Genomic DNA, 27274 nt, shown 5'->3' with positions numbered 1-27274 from the left:
TCCAAAGGAGCAGAAGGAGTTTCAAGGGGGCAGCTGGGTGGCTCAGTGGATTGAGAGCCAGGTCCAGAGACGGGAGGAGGTCCTAGGTTCAAATCTGGCCTCACACACTTCTTAGCTGTGTAATCTTAGGTAAGTCACTTGACCACCATTGCCTAGCCCTTACCACTCCTCTGTCTTAGAACTAGTACACAGTATTTATTGATTCTAAGAGGGAAGGTAAGGATTAAAAAAAAAAAAAAAGAGCAGAAGTACAGGTCTCACAGTTATAAGGTCTGGCATATTTTTCCTTCAAAATAGAAGTGAAAGTAAATCTGCATTCATGAATTGCATGTGAATTTTTAGATATAATCACTTTTATTGGTGGTGGCTGGCCTTGAAGTTCAAAAGTAACAATATTATTTCCTATCAAAAATGTCCTAAAATGAAGAACCTAAGTACAGAGGTTATAGCAGCAATGGTTCACAATATACTCTAAATACTCAAAAGCATTCTCATTTTCACTGCCAATTATTCTTTTTCTTCAAGACTCAAAGTCCATATTAAATCAGCAAGTACTACAAAATGTCTATAATTCCCACTGTTGTTGCATGTGCTTTGTTTTTTTTTTCTTTTCAACAGAATAGTAAATACCAGCTCCTACTTCTTTCTCTTTAGGAAACTTCCTTTTATCACTATCCCTAATGTGCACTAAGGCAAAATAAGATCTTCAAACTCCAAGTACTCTTTCACTAAACATAGAAGACCTCCACTTTCAGAAATCCTGAACTAATTGTGCATTTTAGAGCAAGTAACAACATGGCAAGAGTCATTCTGTTTAAGAATCCTTTGTATGCCAGAAAATAAGACCAATGTTGACTTCCCATAGATGGAGTTTATCATTCTGATTAAAAGGAGAACTTAAAAATGAATCTAGACTCTTAATTTCTTCCTGCAGCAAGAAAAATCTCTGATACTAAAAGCCACCCTTCCTAATAGGTCAATTTGTCATACTGATAATTTTCTCTATACATTTATTAAAAAGAAAAGAGAAGGAAGGAAAAAAGCAGATGTTGAAGTTTTTTTCAGTTTTAAAAGATAAGAAATGAAAAAAGAGGAAAGAGTTAGAGCAGGTGATGTGCCAATGATAAGGCTACTAGAATTGAAAGACCTGCAATGAAATCCTTAACTTTCTTTGACAAGATGAGGAAACAGGTCAAGACTTTCTTACACTGGTGATGTTGCCCTCAGCCAGGCTGGAGATACTGAAGTTGCCTTCTCCTTCCTCAGTTTTGGCTTTTTTAGGTATAGGTTCGTCTTCATGACTGGAAATAAACAAACAAATTGGTTATGTGGGTTTTCTACTTTTGTCTTAAAAAAAGTATCAATCATAACTACATGTAGGAAGTATACAAAGTTATTTTGCCAATTAACAAAAAAAGGCAGCTTGTACAAGGGCTTTCTTCCTACCCAACCTGCTTCTACCCTTAGTTACGAGGTTACAGCAACTCTGGCTTTGTGCCCCAAGAGTATAGTCACTACAATTAGCGTTCACATCAAGGATCCCTTAAAAAGATGAAAATGTAAGCACAGGTAATGGGAATTTAACATTTAAATAAGGAACCCATTACCTTTCAGATATTATTTGCTGATGTTTCAGAATTGATAAATATTAAATATTTCTGTACACAGAAGACTTTTATATGTAATAACCCATCTTCTCTATCAGCTGATATGAAAGGTTTATAATAATTTCTACTTAAACCTAGCAAAACTTGCTAGTCAAACCTCAATTAAATATGCAAGAATGCTTTCTTATAGGTCTTAATACTATATCAATCATTTCCAAAAGGCAAATTTTAATTCATTTCTAAACCTAAGTCCAATTTTAACATGCTCTTTAAAGTACCTTTATTCTAAGATGAAAAATTCTGCAAATAACAAGTATGCTTTTACTAGCATATCTTAAAGACAAAAGAAGCTTAATTTAATAACAAGTGAAAATAAAATTCAAAGACATCGCCCATAATCTCTTTTCTGCAATTGAGCATGGAAAATATGAGATTCTTTTTCTCTCAGTGAATAGTATCAATCTTGTGCAAAGCTGACTGTCAAAAATGGCTGAATGAGATCTAAAATCAGGAACAAAACTATGGTATTTGTAAACAACATACTTTCATTAAAACCCCAAGCTGGAGTGAAAAATTAAAGTAACAAAGAGATACAGAAAAGTGATGTTTCTAAAAAATAACACAATGCCCAAATGGAAAGCAAAAACCACTGCCATTTAAATAATGTATCATCCACCTACTGTGGCAAATAGGGGGCTTAAAATCAGAACAGTTTCATCTTTTTCCAGAATTTGAAATAACAAAGAGAAAATAGAAGAAATGAAGACTAGAATATAGGGTGGGGAGATTCAGAGACATGACAGGAGCATACCAATATTCCTTCCTCCCTCATTGAAAATAACTACATGAAATCCAAGAACAAACATAATGCAATAGGAAAAGCACTGAATCTGGAATTGGAAAGACCTGAGTTCATACTCTGGTTTGGCCTTGGAAAAACCTTTTAAATTATTTATTATTAATACAATTAATATAAATTATGTTATACTGTATTATTAATAATTATAGCATATTATCATATAATTGAATTACAATGGAATATGAATTAATAGAAAACATTAATATGACTACTTAATTATTTGAATATTATAAAATAATTAAATATTTTAATGAATAATATAATAACGTTATTATAACTTGTACTATCTACCTTAAAGGACTGTTGAGAAAAGCAATTTGTCAACATTATAGTACCACATAAGTGTGAGTATTAATAATAATATAATCAATAAACAGAAAGTATCCATTCAAAAACTATAAAATAGTTTGACCTTGTGGAAAAAATAGTCAAAATACAAATATCACCTGACCACCTCATAATTAGATTGACAAACTTTAATAAATAGGCTTAAAGCATTTTGTAAACCATAAGTTTTATTCAATAAACTGTTTTATTTAATAAATAATTATTAAATAGTTATAACATACAAAACACTGTACCAGTTACTGTGAAGGATACAAACATAAAATATGGTTCCTCTTCTCTCAAGGCACTTAAATCACAGCAGAGTGTAATATAGGATTTTAACCTTGCCATGCTGGCTTAGGGCAACCTGTCAGTTGTCCTGGATGGAATGTTGAAGGTGGCATGAGCCACAGGGCAAACATCAACTGCCAGTGGGACTAAGAGTATATAAAGCCCTGGAGACCCAGGCCTGAGTTCTGTTCTTACCTGACTTTGCCCTGATCACTCACTTACCTCTTACTCCCTCCCTTGGGCCCTGGGTGGTGGGAGTGAGAACGTGGGTAGCTAGGCCTAGAATAGAGTAGGGTTTAAGACCTATCTTCTAGAGCAACTCAATAATATTATTATCATCACTGGCAAAATTTAGGATGTAGAGGAAAGAACATGGGACTCAACTATGCCATTTACTGTCCACATGACTTTGGGCAAGTTACTTGTCCCCTCTGAGTCTCAGTTTTCCCATCTAAATAACAAGGAGGCTGAACTAGAGTATGTTCAAGGTTGTTTCCAGGTCTAATATTCTATGACTGTGTCTTCCACAATGATTTGGCATAGTTCCTTATTCATAGTAGATACTCAAAAAATAAATTCTTCTTGAATGAATGATTGTTACAGTACTAGAGACAGACAGACAGAATGCACACAAGTGAAAATTCTGACACCTTTCAGGAAATGTAGTCAAACAACAGCTCTATAAATGAAGAGAGAACAAGAATGCAATATATGAGTTTTCTCAAGAGAGAATGGTAAAGACAAATCTGAAAGTGTAATCAAAGTACTGCACTAACAGTGTTTTGGGTAGATAGGTTCTTTTTTTTTTTTTTTTTTAAGTAATTGACATTTTAATCAAAGGAGAAGGAAGGAGAGGCCCATTTCTTTCCAATGACACAAGAAGGTAATCAAAAACACAAACTGAGGCTTTAAGAATCACACACAGAGACACATACACACATACACACATGGAGAATAATCACTTGACTGAAGTGAGGCCATTTTAGGTTATGGGAAGAGAAGGAACCAGCATTTCATGCAACCAGCCCCAAATATTAAATTTAAAGTGGGGAGGCAGCTGGGTAGTCCTAGGTTCAAATCTAGCCTCAGACACTTCCTAGCTGTGTGACCCTGGGCAAGTCACTTGACCCCCATTGCCTACCCTTACCACACTCTTCTGCCTTGGAACCAATACACAGTATTGATTCCAAGACGGAAGGTAAGGGTTTAAAAAAAAATTTAAAGGGCTTCACAAGGAAAATATATTCCCATTAAAAAGTCTTACAAGGAAAAGAGAACATGATAAGAATAAATGGTTAGAAATATCAGTATCTTATGGGAAGAAACTGCGTCCTTTGTATATTTTGTAGTATCTAAAGCATAGAATCTAGCACCCCGTGCCTATTTCTGTTCTGGCTAATACAAGTGTATTAACTATAAAAATACCCAAGAAAATAGAAAAAGCTTTCTTAATAGCATGATAAATAATTTACAAAAATACTATCACACCCTTAGTGTTTTTGTAAATTGCCCAAGTATCAACCTTTCCTCATAGGGGGTGAAGGGGGGGAGGGGGGAAAGTGGCAGAATGTTGCCAATAAGTTCCACTCTATCAATTAAAAGTAGAAAAAAAAGATCTAAAGGGAAAGGTTAAAAGAAATATTTGGTTCCCAAATGGACCCTAGTGCAATGCCTAAAAACATGTAGCATGCCAGACAGAATGCCAACACTGGAGAAGATTCTCAATAAATTTTTCCTAGAGAAACAAAAGGATTTATAAGATAGTCTAAAACTTACCCTGCTGATTTACTTTCCTAAATGGAAATTATTGGAAATTTAAATAGTTTGATACGAGAGGAACAAAGATTCAAAGAAATCTATTACTACAAATTGTGAGCTTCTCATTAAGGATATGACTAAATATTTCCTTGCTACATGTGTAAAAATTACTAGGGGTGGATCACAGTTTTCATCCTCCTTTTCTACTTTTCTCTCCTTTTCCTGAGAGATTCTGTCTTCTCCTGACATTTTCCCCTCTTCACCAAAGAAGCTAGTAGAAGTAACACTCAATATCCCCAAAGTTAAAAGAAAAATTACAACTGAGGATAACTTAGAGGAACCATAAGCTTGATCTCTGCCTCCCTATTACACACCAAAAATTTACATGATGGGCCAAACAGAAATAAAGAAAACTATTTCTAAAACCAAGGCCAAGCAGCTATTTTGGAAGCAGCATAGTCTAAAGTAGAGAGACTCAGAATCTGACTGGAATCTGAGACTGAGAGTTACTGTTTTTTCCAGCAGCCAAGTAACACTGATGCCAGGCTGGCAAGCTTGAGCCCAAACATACACAGAATGAGGCCTTGGTTTTTGGATCACAATGGAATGATCCACGCACAGTGAGTGAAGAGTTAATTGTACTTTACAAACCAATGATGTTAAGATGGATGTCAACCTTTGAACTAGGAGAGTCTATTTTAAGTCTTCAAAGGACTTGTTATGTGGAATAATCCAATTTTTCAGGCATATTTTCAGCATTTTAATTTTTCAAAGTGTCGATCTGTTACCATCTCTATCCACTGTAGTCTGAAATGAATTATTAAAACAATGGCAGCAGCACCAACCAGATGACTTACTTATCTTGGAAGATGTCCTGAGCTGTCATTTGATCCCTTTTCTTGATGGCTTCAGCCAGAGGGAAGAGAGTCTTTATTTTGGAGAGAGGAGCTTGGCACTTAGCTGTCACCTCTGTAGGGGGATTCAGCATGTCCCAAATATGTTGCTGGATTGGGGGCAAAGGATCACTGGGGTGCAAAGCTCTATGTAGCAGGCACTGTTGGAAAAAATTAGAGAGCATTCAATTCACAATGAGGCTACCAGACAATTTGCTTCTTTTCTAAAACAGAGATTCTCAAACTATAACTTCAGAAAAAAATTGTATTTTATAACATGCAAATGACATAAAAATAACCTCTACAAAACATCAAAATATTGCAAAATTACAAAAAAAACAAATGTGGTCCCTAAAGAATATATGAGATATTATCTCACTCATTTGCAGAAGTGGCAAGTTCAAAGGTATACAAAAGTACCTATTTCAATAATTGGTTTTAGCTTTTTTTCCCCTCTTCTTCACTCTTTCTTTCTTTAAAAATGGTATTTGTTATACAGAATTCTTCCCTGGCAGAAGGGATATGGGAAGAAATTTTAATGATGCAAAAACAAAATAGATCAATAAAAATTGCTTTAAAAAAGCTGGCAGCTAGGCAGTACAATGGATAGTACTAGGCCTGAAGCCTGGGAGACTCCTCTTTCTGAGTTCAAATCCAGCCTCGGACACTTACTGGCTCAGTGATCCTGGGCAAGTCACTTAAGCCTGCTTACACCCTCTGGACATCAAGTCCCATGATGATGATGAAGATAATAATAATAATAATAAAAATAATAATAATAATTGAAATAGTTCTTTATAATTTGTCAGGTACTTTAGAGATGTTATTTCATTTGATAACATTTGCAAAGTTATTTTTAAATCATGAAGAATTACCATGTAATAAAAATAATTAACTATAGTCTCCATTTATTCCTACTAAGAAAGTATACAGGGCCCCTTCATTTGTAAAAATGCAAGTTTTTTCTTTTCATTTCTCCATCTCTCTTCTTTCTGCAAACCTATCTCCTCCCCATCCACTCTAAATGAGGCCCCTTCTGTGATTTTCCTCTAGTAAAAAAAAAATCCCATTCAATTTGTACTTGTTGATTAATTAATTATATCTTAACACAACAAGGCAGCATGGCAAGTGAGGTTTTCTTAAAGAATTCTTTACATGTCTGAGAATGAGACCCATTTCATTTTCCTATCAACATATTTCACTACTTTGATTAAAGAATACTAAAATGACTCAACTCCAACTACTTATCCTATTCCAGGAAGAATAATCTCTAATAATGAGAGCCAATCTTCTAAACAGGTCAATGTGCTATATAGATAATTCTCTGACAATTTTATTAAAATTAATAAAACTGAAAGAAGGCAGAAAGAAAGCAGCTATTGATGGTGAATGACTGACAATAAGCTGCCTCTTTGGTAGCTTTCTGTATACAAATGAAATTTCTATCTCTATCTGGAAAGAAGCTCACTTTCTCTAAGGCAGGGATTCTTAAACATTATTGTGTTATTGCTCCCCTAAAGTATTGTCTTTAAACGCATGAAACAGAGATTACAAAATAAATTAATTGTATTAAAATAGTTATTAAAATTTTCTTAACAACTTTGCTGATCCACATCTAAAAACTGTTCTAAAGAGTTATACCTTAACCACATTTTTGCATATTAAATTTTTATCTATCATTACAGAATGACTTTCTATTCTTCAAGAAAGTTTTGGGTCATCAGCAAAAAAGTACTGAGATTTGGAGAGACAAGGAGGTTGAGTATCCTAGACTCACACTTGACTCTCAAAGTATATCTGACATGGTTATTTTAGGGAGTTTGAATGAACCTCTAAAAAAATATTTATTTTTTTTAAGATCCAAATTCTCTTCCTTCCTTCCTCACCTGCTCGGAAGGCAATAAAAGACCAATTATATATGTGAAATCATACAAAATACATTTCTATTAGCCATATTAAAAAATAGCAAGGAAAATAAAGTGAGAAACTATTCTTTGATTTGTTCTCTCTCTGGAAGTGGATAGTATTTTTTTATCATGGACCATTGAAGGAATTCTTAAAAAAAGGTCTATCAGGTTTTATGACTTCCAGACTACTTTGCTATTTCCTTGAACAAGATGAGCTTACCTTACTGAGGCTGCTTAATCCCTATCCCTGAGTATATAGGGGGAAAGGAGGCTATATTCCTATTTCCCTGCCTTATTCCAGTACCTAATTCCTGCTTCCCTGAAGCATTCCTTTCCACCACTTCTTGAGCTAACTGGTTTTCTCCTTTAATTTTAAACTCAACAACTGTCCTCATTGTACTCAAGACTCACATGGTGTAAGAAATTTAATTCAGACTACTGGGTTAAGACAGCTGCAGAGTAGAAGCAGAGTGCGTAACTCTCTTATCCGACCTATATATGATACCTCAAAAGGACACAAAAACCAAATCCTGATGAATGAAGGGACCCCATAATAGGGTGCAGCATAGAAGGTACGTGTGATTTGGGCATTTCCATGCTATAAGGGGGTGAAATAGTTCTCACTAAAACATGAGCTGATCAACCCTCCCACCCCACCTACAGTCCCAGAACCAGCATACAAGAATTAGAGCAAGTGTGGGGCATTCACTAAGTTCTGGGCACCTAACTGGGATCACCAGGGCCTTGCTGCTCAGAGCAGCGAGACTTAAGATCCCAAGAGGCTAAAGAATGTGGACCTTGAGCATAGACCTTGAATGTGGTCCTAGAGTGGAGGGGTGACAGACTGTGGAAGCAGTGCGTTGAGACTCTTAAAGGAGCAAGGGGACCAGGAGGATTGACTCTGAGAACAGCTGGACTTGAGACCCAGGAGCCTAAAGAGCTCAGACCTTGGGTGTGAGGATAAAGCTGAGAGGGGCAGCACTGCGCTATGTGACTCAGGCAAAAACTGCTCCACAGCTCTATACACAGAGAGCCTACCCACCTCACCCAGACTTCTGATGGAGAAGAAAAATAATGGCATAATAATGGCAAGCAATGCCCAAGAACTGACCAAGAGAAAAAACAAGAGGAAAGCATTAACATTTGATAACTTTTACAATGAAAAAAAAATAGACAACAGAGGAGGAAAAACAAATAAAACATCCAAACCTTCTCAAAAAAATGAAAATTGATCACAAGCTCTTGAAGAGTTCAAATCTGAGATCATGAGAAAGATGGAAAAGATTTGGCAAGAAAAGTGGGAAATAGCTCAAAAGGAAATTAACAGGTTAAAAGACAGAAATTCCCAATTGGAGAAAGATGCCCCCAAATCAAACTAAATGATAAGCAAATTGGAGACCCAAATTAAACAACAAGAAACCATAAAAAACAAGATAGACCAAATCGAAAAGAAAAATCAAAAGATTATAGCAGAAAACCAGTCTCTAAAGACAAGAATTGGGCAAGTAGAAGTCAATGATCTTGCAAGACAGCAAGAACTAATAAAGCAAAGTCAAAAGAATAACAAAATAGAAGGAAACATAAAATATTTCATTCAAAGAATGACAGATCAAGAAAACAGGTCTAGAAGATACAATTTGAGAATCATTGGTCTTCTTGTAAAGTCAGAAATTAATAGAAATTCAGACACCATACTGCAAGAAATTTTTCAAGAAAACTCCCTGATGTTCTTCAACAAGAGAGCAAAATAGACATTGAAAGGATCCATAGATCACCCTCTACACTAAATCTTCAAAAGTCAACCTCCCAGAATATAATTGCCAAATTAAAGAGTTTCCAAGTTAAGGAAAAAAAATATTACAAGAAGCCAGATAGAGACAATTCAGATATCAAGGAACACCAATCAGGATTACACAGGATCTGGCAGCCTCTACATGAAAAGACCTCAAGGCATGGAATATGATACTCAGAAAAGCAAGAGATTTGGGTCTACAACCAAGGATCACCTACCCATCAAAACTGACTATATACTTCCAGGGGAAAGTCTGGGCATTCAACAAGTTAGAAGATTTCCAAGTATTTGCACAGAAAAAACCAGGACTAAATGGAAAGTCTAATATCCAACCACAAAAATCAAGAGAAACATGAAAAGGTAAATGAGAACAAGGGGAAAGAAAGAAAACTTATTTTTAAATTTGCCTTTTTAAGGGCTTCAATGAGATCATATTATTTGTATTCTTATATGGAGAAATGTTATGTGTAATTCTCAAAAACTGTATTTACTATTATAGTAATTAGGAGAATTATTCATAGGGAGAGGTTGGAGTACTAAATAGTCTTAAGATGATAGGGAAAAAAAGAGGTGGGGGGGGCACAGAAGATGGCACCAAGAGAAACTTGAAGAAATAAGAAAAATTGAATAATCTATACCATGCAAAGAGGGCATGGGAAGGGGAGGGGATGAATACTATTATAAGAAGGAGAGGAAGAGAGAGTTAATAGGAAATACTTAAACCTTACTCTCAGTGGAATTAATCCTGAGAGGGAAAAGTAGCTATATCCATTGGGATATAGAATTCTATCTTAGCCTATGGAGAAAGTCAGAAGGGATAGACCAAGGGGGAGCAGTGGGGTAGGGAGTTCAAAAAGGGAGGGGAAGAAAGGGGGGAGGGAATTCATTAGGCCTTAAAAATAATCAGAGGGGAACAAATAGGGAGGGGGTGGAAAGGGAAGTAAACTAATGGAGGATAAGGGGAACTGATTTTTAAAAAACCACTGGCTTAAAAGGAAATAGCATAAGAAGGGGCAGAACTAGGAGAGGATATCAAAATGTTGGGGAATACACAGTTGATAATTATAACTCTGAATAAACTCATCCATAAAACAGAAGCAAATAGCAGAATGAATAAGAAGCCAAAATCCTAACATATGTTGTCTACAAGAAATACACATGAAGCAGGTAGACATACATAGAGTAAAAATAAATGGCTAGAGCAAAATCTATTGGGCTTCAACTGAGAAAAAGGCAGGAGTTGTAATCATGATTTCTGACAAAGCAAAAGTAAAAATTGATCTGATTAAAAGAGATACAGAAGATAATTACATCCTGATAAAAGGCAGTATAGATAATGAGGAAAAAATAGTACTCGACATGTATGCTCCAAATGGTATAGCATCCAAATTTCTAAAGGAGAAATTGGCAGAACTCAAGAAGGAAAAAGGTAGTAAAACTATACTAGTGAGAGACCTAAATCTTCCCCTATCAGATCTAGATAAATAAGACCAAAAAATAAATAAGAAAGAGATAAGAGAAGTGAATGAAACCCTAGAAAAATTCGAGTTAATAAATAGCTGCACATAGTACATTCATAAAAATTGACCATGTAATAGGGCACAGAAACATGGCAAACAATGCAAAAGAGCAGAAATAATAAATGTAACCTTTTCAGATCATAATGCAATAAAAATAATAATCAGTAAGTACACATGGGCAGGCAAATCGAAAACTAATTGGAAATTAAATAATATGATTCTCCAAAATCAGTTAGTTAAAGAACAAATCATAGAAACAATTAATAATTTCATTGAAGAAAATGACAATGATGAGACATCCTACCAAAATCTGTGAAATATAGCTAAAGCAGTACTCAGGGGGAAATTTATATCCATTGGTGCATATATTAACAAATTAGGGAGGGCAAAGATCAATGAACTGGGCATGCAAATCAAAAAACTAGAAAAGGAACAAATTAAAAATCTCCAGTTAAAAACTAAATTAGAGATCGTAAAAATTAAAGGAGAAATTAATAAAATTGAAAGTAAAAGAACTATTGAATCAATAAGATCAGAAGCTTTGAAAAAACAAATAAAATTGACAAAGTACTGGTCAATCTAATTTAAAAAAGGAAAGAAGAAAACCAAATTATCAGTATCAAAGATGAAAAGGGAGACCTCACCTCTAGTGAAGAAGAAATCAAGGCAATGATTAAAAACTATTTTGCCTGATTATATGGCAATAAATATAGTAATCTAGGTGATATGGATAAATATATGTATATATATATGTAAATATATATATAAATATATAAATTGCCTAGATTAACAGTAGAAGAAATAGAATACTTAAATAATCCCATATCAAAAAAAGAAATTGAACAAGCCATCAAAGAACTCACTAAGAAAAAATCCCAAGGACCAAATAGATTCACAAGTGAATTCTATCAAACCTTCAAAGAACAACGAATCCCAATACTATACAAACTATTTGACATAAGCAAAGGAGTTCTACCAAACTCCTTTTATGATACAAATATGGAACTGATCCCAAAGCCAGGTAGAATAAAGAGAACGAAAACTACAGACCAATCTCCTTAAAGAACATAGAGGCAAAAATCTTAAACAGAATATTAGCAAAAAGGTTCCAGCAAGTGATCATGAGGGTTATTCATTATGATCAGGTGGGATTTATACCAGGAATGCAATGATGGTTCAGTATTAGGAAAACCATTCACATAATTGACTATATATATCAACAAGCAAACCAACAAAAAACACATGATTATCTCAATAGATGCTGAAAAAACCTTTGACAAAATACAGCACCCATTCCTACTAAAAACACTAGAAAGTATAGGAATAGAAGGGCCTTTCCTAAAAATAATAAACGGTATATATCTAAAACCATCAATAAACGTCATCTGCAATGGGGACAAATTAGAAGCATTCACAATAAGATCAGGAGTGAAACAAGGATGCCCATTGTCACCTCTATTATTTAACATTGTACTAGAAACACTAGCAATAGCAATTAGAGAAGAAAAAGAAATTGAAGGTATTAAATAGGCAGTGAGGAGACCAAGCTATCACTCTTTGCAGATGATATGATGTTCTATTCTTAAAAAAATGACTATCCTACCCAAATTAATTTACTTATTTAGTGTTATACCTATCAAACTACCAAAAAACTTTTTTACTAAATTAGAAAAAAACTATAACAAAATTCATTTGGAAGAACAAAAGACCAAGAATATCAAGGGAAATAATGAAAAAAAAAATATGAAGGAAGGGAGCCTAGCAGTACCAGATCTTAAACTGTACTATAAAGCAGTAGTCATCAAAACAATATGGTACTGGCAAAGAGACAGAAGGGAGGATCAGTGGAATAGACTTGGGGTAAGTGACCTCAGGAAGACAGTCTATGATAAACCCAAAGAAACCAGCTTTTGGGACAAAACTACACTATTTAACAAAAACTGCTTGGAAAATTGGAAAACAATATGGGAGAGATTGGACCTAGATCAACATCTCACACCCCATACCAAGATAAACTCAGAATGGGTGAATGACTTGAATATAAAGAAGGAAACTATAAGTAAATTAGGTGAGCACAGAATAGTATACTTGTCAAATCTCTGGGAAAGGAAAGATTTTAAAACCAAGCAAGAGTTAGAAAAAATTACAAAATGTAAAATTAATCATTTTGATTACATTAAACTAAAAAGTTTTTGTGCAAACAAAACCAATGCTACCAAAAATAGAAGGGAAGCAACAAATTGGGAAAAAATCTTTATAACAAAAAACTCAGACAAAGGTCTAATTACTCAAATATATAAGGAGCTAAATCAATTGTACAAAAAATCAAGCCATTCCCCAATTGAAAAACAGGCAAGGGACATGAATAGGCAGTTTTCAGATAAAGAAATCAAAATTATCAACAAACACATGAAAAAATGTTCTAAATCTCTTATAATTAGAGAAATACAAATGAAAACAACTCTGAGGTACCACCTCACACCTAGCAGATTAGCTAACATGACAGCAAAGAAAAGTGGCAAATGTTGGAGGGGATGTGGCAAAATTGGGACATTAATGCATTGCTGGTGGAGTTGTGAATTGATCCAACCATTCTGGAAGGCAATTTGGAACTATGCCCAAAGGGCTTTAAAAGACTATCTGCCTTTTGGTCAAGCCATAGCACTGCTTGGTTTATACTCCAAAGAGATAATAAGGAAAAAAGACTTGTACAAAAATATTTGGCAAAAAATTGGAAAATGAGGAAATGTCCTTTGATTGGGGAATGGCTGAACAAATTGTGGTATCTGTTGGTGATGGAATACTATTGTGCTCAAAGGAATAACTGGAGGAATTCCATGTGAACTAGAATGACCACCAGTAATTGATGCAGAGTGAAAGGGCAGATCCAGGAGAACATTGTACACAGAGACTGATACACTGTGGTACAGTGGAACATAACAGACTTCTCTACTAGCAGCAATGCAATGATCCAGAGCAAGGCTGAGGGACTTATGAGAAAGAAAACTAGCCACATTCAGAGGAAGAACTGTGGGAATAGAAACACCAAAGAAAAACAACTACTTGAACACATGGGCTGATGGGGATATTATTGGAGATGTAGACACTAAAAAATAACTCTAGTCCAACTATCAATAATATGGAATTAGGTCTTCTTAATCAATCATACATGTAAAACCCAGTGGAATTGTGTGTAGGATATGGGGGGATAGGTGGGGGGTAGATTTGGGGTAGAGGGAAAGAATATGAAACGTAACCATGGGAAAATATTCAAAATAAAAATTAAAAAAGGAAAAGAAATTTAATTCAGTAGCTTTTAATAACTTATAAGACTTCTCTATAATAGTTTCATAAATTCTAACTATGTGATTTAAATAGGATGAAATAGTAATAAGAATAGAATTAAAAGCCTCCGCAATGATGAAAGTGCCTAAACACTTCCTTTTACCTTGCCACATACTCTGAAGTTTTTGACATGAGGAAACTGAGCCCCTTGCCCCGCCGTTCCATAGTGAAGCTACCTGAGAAAGGGAAGGAGAAAAGGGGAGGGGAGAATGCTCTGCTCATAATCCCTATTTCTGAAATCTATTTCATAAACTCTATTGAGGAGCCCTGTTCAGAACATCTTGCCCTATTCAAAAACTTCTGCTGAGTCACTGCCTATGCTTATAAAATCTGTAAGAACTAAGACTCAAGGTCTCAGACCACACTGGGAGTCTATACACCTGACTTTTAAATAACCTGTGGCTCTTACAATAAAGCCAGTTTTGCTCAGATCTTTGTCTGGTTCTTTTTTCCTTTTTAACAAAGCACAGATTTTACCTCTCTGAAATGATATCATTATTCAATGATTTTGATACTGAAACCACCCTTTTTCTTCAATAATGGAGCATATCCCAATGGCTAATCACAAGGCCTGGTATATAATAGGTGTTGTTCCTTGTATTGAACTAAAATGTTAAGTGAATTTCCATCTCTGATTAAGGAGTTTCTAGCAAAGAAGTACTACTGGAACACTTCTTTGTCAACAGATATAATTGTAACACACTTCACTCAATCTCCTTTTCTTTTGATATAGAAAGCAAGGAACTATATCATTCACATGAAAATGGCTAGAAAAAAGTCAGGAGACCCCAGGTGTAAAAGGACTAACATTTTGTTAAACAAACTTAGAAAAAAAGGTTAGTCTCTCTTCAAGAGAGTTAAACTAATATTTGTAACTTTGATTCTTCTCTTATTTCTGTTAAGAACTTCACTGTCCTTTCAGTCACTTCAGGTTAGAAATCTTGATGTCATCAAGTCCTCACTTTCCCTCACCCTATAGACAATCAGATGCCAATTTGTTTTGGTTTAACCTGCATCTTTTTATTCTTCACTACAAGGGCTGCCACTTTCCAATTAGGCTTACTAGGGAAACTTTCTAATCAGTCTCCATTTCCCAAGCCTATCCTTTCTCCAGTCCATCCACTACATAGCTACTAAGATGATTTTCCTAAGTGAAGGTCTAATCTTGTTATTACTGATAACTTATTACAATAAATCCTAGTGGCATCATATAGCCCCTAGAATCAAAGAGAACCTTTTATGCTTGACATTTAAAGACCTTCACAACTTGGCTTAAACCCACATTTCCAGCCTGATTATATTTCCCTTCACACTTTCTGTAGTCCTTATTATATTCCCTTTTATGTTTTCTATGGTGCTGGTGAACTAGAATGCTACTTCTCTCACACAAGACATTCTATGTATTGTCTCTGGGACTTTGAGAGCAGGCTCTGAATGCTCCCCCTTCTTTACCCCTGTGCATCTTGGAATCCTGTTTCCTTAAAATTCAACTCAAGCACTGTCTGTTACTTGAAGCTTTTCCTGATCCCTCCAGCTGTTAGTTCCTTCCTCAGAGTTTCTGCCCTTGGCAAACTCCTGTGTTTATTTTCTATGTATTTAAGTGGCCTGCCCTCTAAGTGCTCTAAGCAACTGATTTGGGCTATATATTTCAGAGAAAGTGATAAGCTGCCAGTTGAAAGAAATTCCTCATGTAGGAATTCCTTATGCCAATGAAATCATAGGTCTACTCTCTACCAGTACACTTACATATGTTCCAACTGTCTCCCAAGGAACCTGAGTTCCTTGAGAAGGAGGCCCATTGTATTTCTTTGCTTCTATTTCCAGGGTCTATAATAGACAGGCACTTCTGGGTTAGTGATTTACAATCCTCCTATGAAATGGGACCAATGTGATATAATTCCTGATTACAAAGCCACAGCCTGGAGTTATCCAGCTCTCACCTGAAACAACCTCTGAAACTGGGGGTTTGGAATTTTAGAGGTTTGAAATAGGTCTTCAATGGTATCCTCATCTTCATCATTGTTCACCAAGCTCATAGAGTCAATCAAAGCATCCACTGCAGATAGTTGGGTCTCTAAAAAAAATCAAGCACAGAGACAAAATAGAAATAATTATTCCCATTTTAGTCCACTGAAACCAATTCTTTTTCATTCCCACCTACACATAACAAAACGAATAGGGTTATGGCACATGACAAGAAAAGAAACTACACATTCGGATGGAACCCAACTCTGCAAAGATCACATTCATAAGTCAGTATTTTCAGTGAGCTAGACATGGAAATGCTTATTTATAAACATTTTAGTGATTGGATCAGTCTTTTATAAACTTCATCAAAACTTGACACCTGCCACACTGCCTTACATGTCTGACTCTTTGTGACCCCATAAGTTTTCTTTGGCAAAGATGGTAGTTTGCTATTTCCTTCTCCAGCTCATTTTACAAATGGGGAAACTGAGGCAAACAGGGTTAAGTGACTTGCCCAAGGTCACAGAGCCAGTAAGTATCTGTGGTCACATTCAAACTTTTGGGTTTTTCCCTTCCAAACAGGCCACCCAAAAATAAAGTGTTAAAAGGTTTCTAAACAAAAGTTAGAATGGCTAAATGGTCATATGCTACTGTTATTCACAGCTTGGTCTAGTTTGATCTGGGGCATTCATATAAGACTGTGGTTCTGGGTCAGTCACTAAACAGAAAATACAGAAGAATCCTACACCAAAATAAACTCAGAATGGGTGAATGACTTAAATATAAAGAAGGAAACTATAAGTAAATTAGGTGAACATAGAATAGTTTACTTGTCAGATCTATGGGAAAGGAAAGATTTTAAGACCAAGCAAGAGATAGAGAATATTATAAAATGTAAAACTAATCATTTTGATTACATTAAATTAAAAAGTTTTTGTACAAACAAAACCAATACAACCAAAATTAGAAGGGAAGCAACAAATTGGGAAAAAAAATCAGACAATTTTGACCCAATGTAAGCAGACAGTAATAAATGACTTAGCTACCCTCAGTGAATTCAAGTTATCAAATCTGAGCTCTGAAAGAATTGGCAGTTTTGGTTACCTACTATTTGTCAGTGACCTATGAAAAATCATAGAGAATGTGACAGGTGCTAGAGGGAAGAAGATAGTCAAAAGTTCTCCCAATTTTCAAAAAATAGCAGAATGTGTCATCTTCAAACTATAGGCCAGGGACCTTGACATTGAATCTTGGCAAAATTATGAAACAGAAAAGCATGATTTATGAGCTTTTTTGAAAGAAAAACAAATGGCAATCACTGAAAGTCAATACGACTTCATTAAGAACTGAAGTCATGCTACAACTAACTTCACTTTTCCTTTTTTCTTTTACACGATCACAACACTGCACAAAGGGCTTTAAAAGAATGCCTACCCTTTGACTCAGCCATACCACTGTTGGGTTTGTTCCCCCAAAGAGATAGTGAGGAAAAAGACTTGTACAAAAATATTTATAGCCACGCTCTTTGTGGTGGCAAAAAATTGAAAAATGAAGGGATGCCCTTTGCCTGAGGAATGGTTGAACAAATTGTGGTATCTGTTGGTGATGTAATACTATTGTGCTAAAAGGAATGATGAACTGGAGGGATTCCATGTGAACTGGAACAACCTCCAGGAACTGATGCAGAGTGAAAGGAGTAGAACCTGGCGAACATTGTACATCAAGACTGATACACTGTGGCACAATCGAATATAATGGACTTCACTATTAGCAGCAATGCAATGATCCAGGACAATTCTGAGGGTCTTATGAGAAAGAACACTATCCACATCCAGAGAAAGAAATGTGGGAGTAGAAACATAGAAGAAAAACAATTGTTTGATCACATGGTTTGATGGGCATATGACTGGGGATATAGATTCTAAACAATCACCCTAGTGTAAATGTTAATAATATGGAAATAGATCTGGATCAATGACACATGTAAAACCCAGTGGAATTGCTCTTTGGCTATGGGAGGAGGTTGGGAAGAGGAGAGTGAAAGAACTTGAATCAGGTAACCATGGGCAAAAAACTCAAAATTAATTAATTAAATAAACTTTAAAAAAAAAGAAAAGAAAATACAGAAGAGTAAAGAGTTAATGAAAATTGCTATATGTTTTTGTTTCTCAACTTCTCTTGGCAGAGCTACTGTAAAATGGAACTAAACATCTACTTACTCAACAAGGAGCATTTTTGTTTTATCTATCTTATTTCTACCCCCCCCCCCATTTATTTATTTATTTATTTTGAGGCTGGGTGACCCATCTAATCCAGCTATAAATGTAGGGTTATTCATGGGCCTAGTCCCACAAGGATAGGCACATGAGCTTTGCTCTGCTCTGTTTTCTGAGTTGGGATAGTTCATTCCTCATTAGGCAACCCAGTGGCTGTCCATCACTGCAGAATCATCATGCTGAAGCTGGACAATGTGGGCACCTAACTGATTCAGCCCACTGCAGTTCAGAACTCCCAAGCTCAAGATATCCTCCAGGCTCAGCCTCCCGAGTAGCAGAGAATACAGGTTTATACCACCACACCCAGACCCCTTTTCTAACATTATGTCTAAGCTGCTCTTCTGGCCCAGTATGACTTTTTAGAATAAGCTAATATATGTTTTAAATGGCAGCACTGCTCCAGGCTATGTGTTCAGAGATAAAGAGAACCTGGTGGTAAGCAGTATCTCTGTTTCCATATAGAACCTATCTTCCACTTTCTCTCACTTCTTTTACAATAAGGTCTTGCCAGCTAGATAGTGCCAAGTGCCTTTAATGATCCAGTTTTCAAAGGGGCAGCTGGGTAGCTCAAGGGCTTGAGAGCCAAGACTAGAGACAAGAGGTCCTAGGTTCAAATCCAGCCTCAGACCCTTCTTAGCTGTGTGACTCTGGGTAAATCACTTAACCCCCATTGCCTAGCCCTTACCACTCTTCTGCCCTGGAACCAATATTGATCATAAATATTGATTGTAAGACAGAAGGTATGGGTTTAAAAAATAATAATAATCCAGTTTTCATGCAGGAAAGAGACAAAAAAGAAGTACATCAACCCAGAACAGAAGATTGATAAATCAAATGGCCTTGGCAGCTTTAGATCCTGGGACACCAAAAGGGATACTGCATTGAACAAACTGATTATACATTCAGATAATCTCTCTTTAGAAAGTTGTCCTTTTAGGGAAAGGAAGGGATTAAGCATTGCTATAGAACCTACTATGTACCAGGCATTCTGCCAAGCACTTTATACATATCATCTCATTTGATCTTCAAAATAACCTTGTAATGTAGTTGCCATTATTATCTTCATTTTACCACTGAGGAAACTGAGGCAAACAAAAGATAAGTGGCTTGTCCAAAGTCACACAGCCAATAAGTGCCTGAGGCTGGATATGAACTCAGGTTTTCCTGACTACAAGCCCAGTGCTCTACCCACTGGACCACCAGTGGGCTTTTTCTTTTAAAAAGGAGAGAATTCAAAGCTCATAAAAGCCAATAGTTATGAAGCACTAAGGACAGAATGCAATAAAAAGGCAGGTCTCATGTTCTGCTGTGGAAGTTTCTTCTCTATATTCATAGACACCTACAACATCATCATCATCATCATCATCATCATCAATACCATAGCTAACATTTATATAGCACCAACTAGGTACCGTGCTTAAGCACTTTACAAACATTATCTCATTTGAGCTTCACAATAACCTTGGGAGGTAGATGTTATTATCATCCCCATTTTACATATGAGGGAACTGTCTCAAACAGAGGTGAAATGACTTGCCCCAGATTATTCAGCTAATATGTGTCTGAGTCTGGATTTAAACTAAGCTCTTCCTTACTGCAGGGCCAGTGCTCTATCCACTGAGCCACCTACATGTCTTTCACCACACTTCTATCATGACCTGGAGAAATCTCCCTCTAGAAGGAAAGGAAAAGCATAATCTCTAAAGACCTATCTGACTCTTAGCCTTTCAGTTCAATGCAATTAGTCCACTTAGAAATAAGGTCAAAGGTACCAATTTGACCCATCAGTTAATTAGTTATTCCCAAAAGAAATTAATCAAACTATTTCACAGTCAAAGACTATTCCTCTAAACCAGTGGTTCTCAAACTTTTTTGGCCTACCGCCCCCTTTTCAGAAAAAATATTACTTAGCGCCCCTGGAAATTAATTTTTTTAAATTTTTAATAGCAATTAATAGGAAAGATAAATGCACCTGTGGCCATCACTGCCCCCCTGGATCGCTGCAGCACCCACCAGGGGGCAGTGGCACCCACTTTGGGAATCACTGCTCTAAACTCAGGTGCATCAGCTTTCTAAATACATACTACTGGTCAAGAGAACTAGGTGAAAGAGTAGACAGCTCAGTGCAAAGTCATTCTCAAAACTAGAAAAAGGGTTCAAAGGATCTGTAATATTGGAAGTTAATTAACATCTTGGTATATGAAGGACAAAACATTTTGTCAACTATGACCCTAGTTCCATCTCAGGGTCATAAAATTTCTTTAAAAATTTGATGTTCAGTCATTTAGTGAATGAAAGGAGAAACTCCACTTACCTGTGGGAGTACACTTCTTATTGTTTCTCAAGGAGGAAAACAAGTATTGCCTTAAGTCTTCCATGTATGGCAACTGCACATACACTAAGCACTATAACAAAGAAAAGAGATGAGAGAAGGTGCAACCAACTGGTGAGAAAGAGTGTAGCTGACTTGTGTAGACATGCCAAACAAAGTATTTTTTGTTCCTGTTGCTAATTGTATACAAACACAGTTGTGGGACCACTGAATGTAGAATGAATTTCTTTCTTTTTTTTTTAAAGATAATATCTGAGAAATACTTCAAAAGGCATAACATATGGACTCTCTCAACATATCTGAGAGTAAGGCGAGTCTACATGGCTGGAAGGTGGGATATCATGGCCTTCCAACAGCTGAGGGGCTCCCTTGAAAGTATGGCAAAGTGTTATCTCCACAAAATGTAAGGTAGCCCAACTAGTATTTCATTCATGAAGGTTCTTCAGCAAAAAGAATTTGAAAATAAGATATATATTTCATATATTCTCTTTGGCCAGTCATCATTCTTATTTGAAAAATGATATATTACCTCTTCTACAATCACATCAATATTCAACTCACTAAAAATAGCTTGCTTGTACATTTGCATGTTATTTGCACCCTGCCTCCCTATTTAGACTCCTTCCTTGTTTTGGGCTTGACCACAAATAGCAGACATTTTGTACAAACTTTTGTTACAAAGTTAGGTGGTCAAATGATAGAAAGATGGGGCAGTATATTAACACAGAAGAAAAGCCAGGGTGGAAAGGCCTTTTTTTTTTTTTTTTTTTTTTTTTTTAAAGAATTGGGAAGGCTTCCGGGTTAAGATAGCAGCAAAGTAAAAAGCAGCTGCTCAACCTCTCCTAACTGAAACATACAGAACTCCTCAAGGGGACATAAAAACAAATCCAGACGAACAAAGGGACCCCACAACAGGGCACAGCTTTGGAAGTACGTGGAATTGGGGCATTTCCATGCTATAAAGGGGAGAAATAGCTCTACTAAAAGGCAAGCTGAGCAACACCCTCCCCACCCCCCCACACCACCTATAGGGCCAAAGCCAGCGCACAAGAGCTAGAGCGAGCTTGGGGCACCCATTAAGTCCTTGACAGCTACCTGGAGTCACCAGGGCCTGTTTCTGAGAGCAGCAAGACTTAAGACCCCAAGAGGCTAAAGAACGCACGGACTTTGAACACAGACCCTGGGTGCAGCTGCAGACGCGGATCCTGAGTGCAGGCGCGGACCTTGAATGGGGACCCAGTACAGAGGGGTGCACGACTGTGGAAGCAGCACTCTGAGACTGTTAAAGGAGCCTCAGACAGAGGAACAAGCAAGGGGACCACCAGGAGGCTTGACCCTGAGAACAGCTAGTCCTGAGACCTCAGGAGCCTAAAAAGCGCAGACAGACCCTGGGCGTGAGGATAAAGTTGAGAGGGCGCTGGGCTAACAATGGCAAGCCAGAGACAAGAAACCCAGAAGAGAAAGATCAAGAAGAAATCTTTATCACTCGACAAATTTTACTCAGAAAAAATCCAGACAACAGAGCAAACAGCAGAGGAGAACAAACAAGTAATCATATCCAAACCTTCCCAAAAAAATGAAAACTGGTCACAAGCTAGTGAAGAGTTCAAATCTGAGATTATGAGAAAGATAGAGAACTGGCAAGAAAATAACAGTTTAAAAGGCAGAATTTCACAATTAGAAAGTGAGGCTCAGAAATCAAATGAATTGATAAGCAAATTGAAGACCAGAAATGACCAGCTGGAAGCCTTGAAGAACCAAACAGACCAGATTGAAAAGGAAAACCAAAAGATTATAACTGAAAAACAGTCTCTAAAGGCTAGAATTGGGCAATTAGAATAAAGATGCCCCCAAATCAAAAGAATTAATAAGCAAATTGGAGACCAAAATCAAACAGCTGGAAAACAGGATAGACCAAATCAAAAAGGAAAATCAAAAGAATGTAGCAGAAAACCAGTCTCTAAAGACAAGAATTGGGCAAGTAGAAGTCAATGATCTCTCAAGACAACAAGAACAATAAAGCAAAGTCAAAAGACTGATAAAATAGAAGGAAACATGAAATATCTCACTGAGAAATTGACAGATCAGGAAAACAGGTCTAGAAGAGATAATTTGAGAATCATTGGTCTTCCTGAAAAAGCAGAAATTAAGAGAAATTTGGATTCCATACTAAAGGAAATTATTCAGCAAAATTGCCCTGAAGTTCTACAACAAGAGGGCAATATAGACATTGAAAGGATACATAGATCGCCCTCTACATTAAACCCTGAAAAGACAACCCCCAGGAATATAATAGCCAAATTCAAGAACTTCAAAGTAAAAGAAAAAATTTTACAAGAAGCCAGAAAGAGACAATTCAGATATCAAGGAGCACCAATCAGGATCACACAGGATCTGGCAGCCTCCACACTACAAGACCGCAAGGCTTGGAATATGATATTCAGAAAGGCAAGAGAACTGGGTCTACAATCAAGGATCACCTACCCATCAAAACTGACTATATACTTCCAGGGGAAAGTATGGGCATTCAAAAGATAAGAAGATTTCCAAGAATTTGCACAGAAAAGACCAGGACTAAATGGAAAGTTCAATATCCAAACACAAAAACCAAGAGAAACATGAAAAGGTAAATAAGAAACAGAGGGGAAAGAAAGAAAACTTATTTTTAAATTTGCCTCTTTAAGGGCTTCAATAAGATCTAATTATTTGTATTCCTATATGGAGAAACATTATGTATAATTCTCAGTAGTGAACTCTATTCACTATTATAGTATCCATTATTAGAGTAATTAGAAGAATTATTCACAGGGAGAGATTGGAATACCAAATGGTCTAAGATGATATGGGGGGTGGTAAAGAGCGGGGGTGAATAGTAGAGGACACCAAGAGAAACTTGAATGAATAAGAAAAATAGGATATTCTATTACACACAAAGAGGGCATGGGAAGGGGAGGGGATGAATACTATTATAAGGAGAGGAAGAGAGCATTAAGAGGCAATATTTAAACATTACTCTTAGTGGAATTAACCCTGAGAGGGAAGAGTAGCTATATCCATTGAGATATAAAACTCTATCTAACCCTACTGAGAAAGTCAGAAGGGATAAACCAAGGGGAGCAGAGGAGTGGGGAGGTCAAAAAAGGGAGGGGAAGAGAAGGGAGAGGGAATTCATTAGGCCTTAAAAATAAAAAGAGGGGAATAACAAGGGACAGGGTAGAAAGGGAAGTAAATCAAGGAAGGGGACAAGGGTTAGTGGTTTAAAACAAATCACTGGTTTAAAAGGAAATAGCCTAAGAAGAAGGGGTAGAACTAAAAGAGGGTACCAAAATGTTGGGGAATACACAACTGATAATTATAACTCTGAATGTGAATGGGATGATTGATTATACTAAATTAAATAGCTTTTGTACAAACACAAACAATGCAACCAAAATCAGAAGGGAAACAACAAATTGGGAAAAAATCTTTATAACAAAAACTCTGACAGGGTTCTAATTACTCAAATATACAAGGATTTAAATCAATTGTATAAAAAATCAAGCCATTCCCCAATTGATAAATGGGCAAGGGACATGAATAGGCGATTTTCAGATAAAGAAATCAAAACTATCAATAAGCACATGAGAAAGTGCTCTAAATCTCTAATGATTAGAGAAATGCAAATCAAAACAATGCTGAGGTATCACCTTACACCTAGCAGATTGGCTAAATGATGGTAGGGGAGAGTAATGAATGTGGAAGGGGATGTGGCAAAATTGGGGCATTAATCCATTGCTGGTGGAGTTGTAAACTGATCCAACCATTCTGGATGGCAATTTGGAACTACACTCATAGGGCTATAAAAGATTGCCTGCCCTTTGATCCAGCCATACCATTGTTGGGTTGATACCCCAAAGAGATCATAGATAAACAGACTTGTGCGAAAATATTTATAACCACGATTTTTGTGGTGGCAAAAAACTAGAAAACAAGGGTATGCCCTTCTATTGGGGAATGGCTGAACAAACTGTGGTATATGCTGGTGATGGAATATTATTGCGCTAAAAGGAATAATAAACTGGAGGAATTCCATGTGAACTGGAATGATCTCCAGGAATTGATGCAGAGTGAAAGGAACAGAACCAGGAGAATATTGTACACAGAGACCAATACACTGTGGTAAAATAGAATGTAATGGACTTCTGTACTAGCAGCAATGCCATGATCCATAACAATTCTGAGGGACTTATGGAAAAGAACCCTACCCACATTCAGAGGAAGAACTACAGGAGAGGAAACACAGAAGAAAAGCAACTGCTTGAACACATGGGTTGAGACGGACATGATTGGGGGTGAAGACCTGAAACTACCACACCAATGCAACTATCAACAATTTGGAAATAAGTCTTGATCAATGACACATGTTAAAACCAGGGGAAATGCGCATCGACAATGGGGTGGGGGGAGGTCAGGGGGTGAAGGGGAAAGTAAGAACACAAATCATGTAACCTTGATAACTTTTCTAAAAAACAAAAAAAGAATTGGGAAAACTGAGAATGTTTTGTCAAAAGAAGGAAGGAGCCAAAAGAAAAGATAAGATAGAGATAGATGAGAAGAAATGATAGTTCAAAAAAGGTCTTGGAAAAGATGAAAAAAGATAAGATCAAAGGAATAGACAAGTAACATATAGAAGAATTAACCTTACTGAGGAGTAAAGATACTTATCAAATAGGGAAAATGGAGGAAATAATGGAGAAGGATATTGAGAAATTCTGAGGAGAAAAGAGAGGAAATTCCTGATAGATCTCAATCTTGATAGTGAATTGAGAGGCAAGGTGGCTTACTACAAATGTGAGGTAAATTGTGGGTCCACTTAGTGAAGAAGAAAAGATTTAGAACAAAACATAAAGCAACTTAAGTCCTGCTACAAAAGAGCTCTACTGATATACAAAAGTCTTAACGTGCTACCCACTTTGGGAAATTTATTAACTTTTTCAAACTTCTAGATTAGTTTTTAAGTGGCAACCAGAGAACTAAAGGAATGGGAGTATTAATGTTGGGTGTAATCCATGATCAAGGAGAAAAAGAAAACATGGGAGAAGAGTAACACAGGTTCTGTCCTCATATATGTCTGATTATACTGTTTTTTGTTCCAGGAATATACTCTTCTCCTCTTATTTTTCTGTTAAATTCCTTTAAAGTCCACCTCAAATGCTTCCTTCTACCCAGAAGTCTTTGCCTTTATGGAACAAGATGGTGCCACAGTGCACAGAGCTCTAGTCCTGGAGTCAAGAAGACTAGAGTTCAATTATAACTTCTTACAAACTGCATGACCCAGGACAGGTCATTTAACCTCTCTTTGCTTCAGATTCTTCATCTACAGATGGGAAAAATAATAGCATTCACCTGCCAGGATATTTGTGAGGATGGAATGAGACCATACCTATAAAGCACCTAGTACAGTATTTGACAAACTAAGCTACTATCGTTATTACTGCTGTTATCATTCACATCTCACATAGCCCATTATTTTGCATCTCTAACATACTAGTTATTTGTGTTTTTTTAAATCCTTCCATTCTGTCTTAGTATCAGTTCTACAGCAGTTACCTTTCTTTTCTTTAAAATAAAAAAAAAAATTTTCTTAAACCTTTAACTTCTTAGTATCAACTATAAGAAGAGCAGCAAAGGCTAAGTAATCAGGGTCAAGTGACTTGCCCAGGGTCACATAGCTAGGAAATATCTGGGTCCAGGCTTGAAGCCAGATCCTCCCAACTCCAGGCCTAGAGCTCTCCTGACTGTGCAACTTACCTACCCCGGTTTGTTCACTGTTGCTGTTAATGGACAGTTATAGAGGTATGTTCTCTTTTCTCCTAATCAGATAGGAAGCTTCATGGGGACAGGGATTAAGACTCATCTTAACTTTAGAACCCAACGGGCTACTTCAGGAGAAGACGGGGCAGACTGGACATGTGGGGTAAATGGGAATGAACTGAAAATATCAACTAAGTTGTGAGCATGGGTGACTAGAAAAAATGGTTATACTGTGAGAAAAGACAGAGTTCAATTTCGGTCATGTTGAGTTTGAGATATCTATGGGTCATCCAGATGGTCAAAAGGCAGTTGGAGATATAAGCCTAGGGACCAGGAGAGAGGTTAGGGATGGATAAATTGATCTGAGAATCACCAACAGAGAAATGACAACTCAGTCCATGACAGATAAATCTTAGACCTAACTTCTTCGGAGAGAGATAATATAAAGGAAGAGGAGAAAAGAGCCCAACACATTGAGTATGATCTGGAGGAAGAAGCAGCAAAGGAAGCAGAGAAAAAATGGTCAGATAGGTAGGAGGGAGAGAGCAAAATCACAAAAACCTAGAGTAATTATGTGAGGGAGGAGGGTGGTTGACAGTAACAGAG

General features: G+C 36.6%; 1 protein-coding gene across 1 annotated transcript in view; it reads right to left on the bottom strand.

Annotated features, from left to right (window-relative positions):
* Positions 1–27274, bottom strand: part of XRCC5 (X-ray repair cross complementing 5) — a 139972-nt gene that overhangs the window by 64187 nt on the left and 48511 nt on the right. The window contains exons 12-15 of the mRNA XM_044670741.1: positions 20858–20948; positions 16240–16373; positions 5700–5896; positions 1208–1301 (exon numbers count right to left, since the gene is read on the bottom strand). Of these exons, the coding sequence (XP_044526676.1) occupies positions 1208–1301; positions 5700–5896; positions 16240–16373; positions 20858–20948 (516 nt within the window). The remainder of the gene's footprint in view (positions 1–1207; positions 1302–5699; positions 5897–16239; positions 16374–20857; positions 20949–27274) is intronic.

This window comes from Gracilinanus agilis, chromosome 3 (assembly GCF_016433145.1).
Source record: "Gracilinanus agilis isolate LMUSP501 chromosome 3, AgileGrace, whole genome shotgun sequence".
Lineage (NCBI taxonomy): Eukaryota > Metazoa > Chordata > Mammalia > Didelphimorphia > Didelphidae > Gracilinanus > Gracilinanus agilis.
Note: the sequence above shows the minus strand (reverse complement) of the source record. Positions and strands in the feature narration are given on the sequence as shown.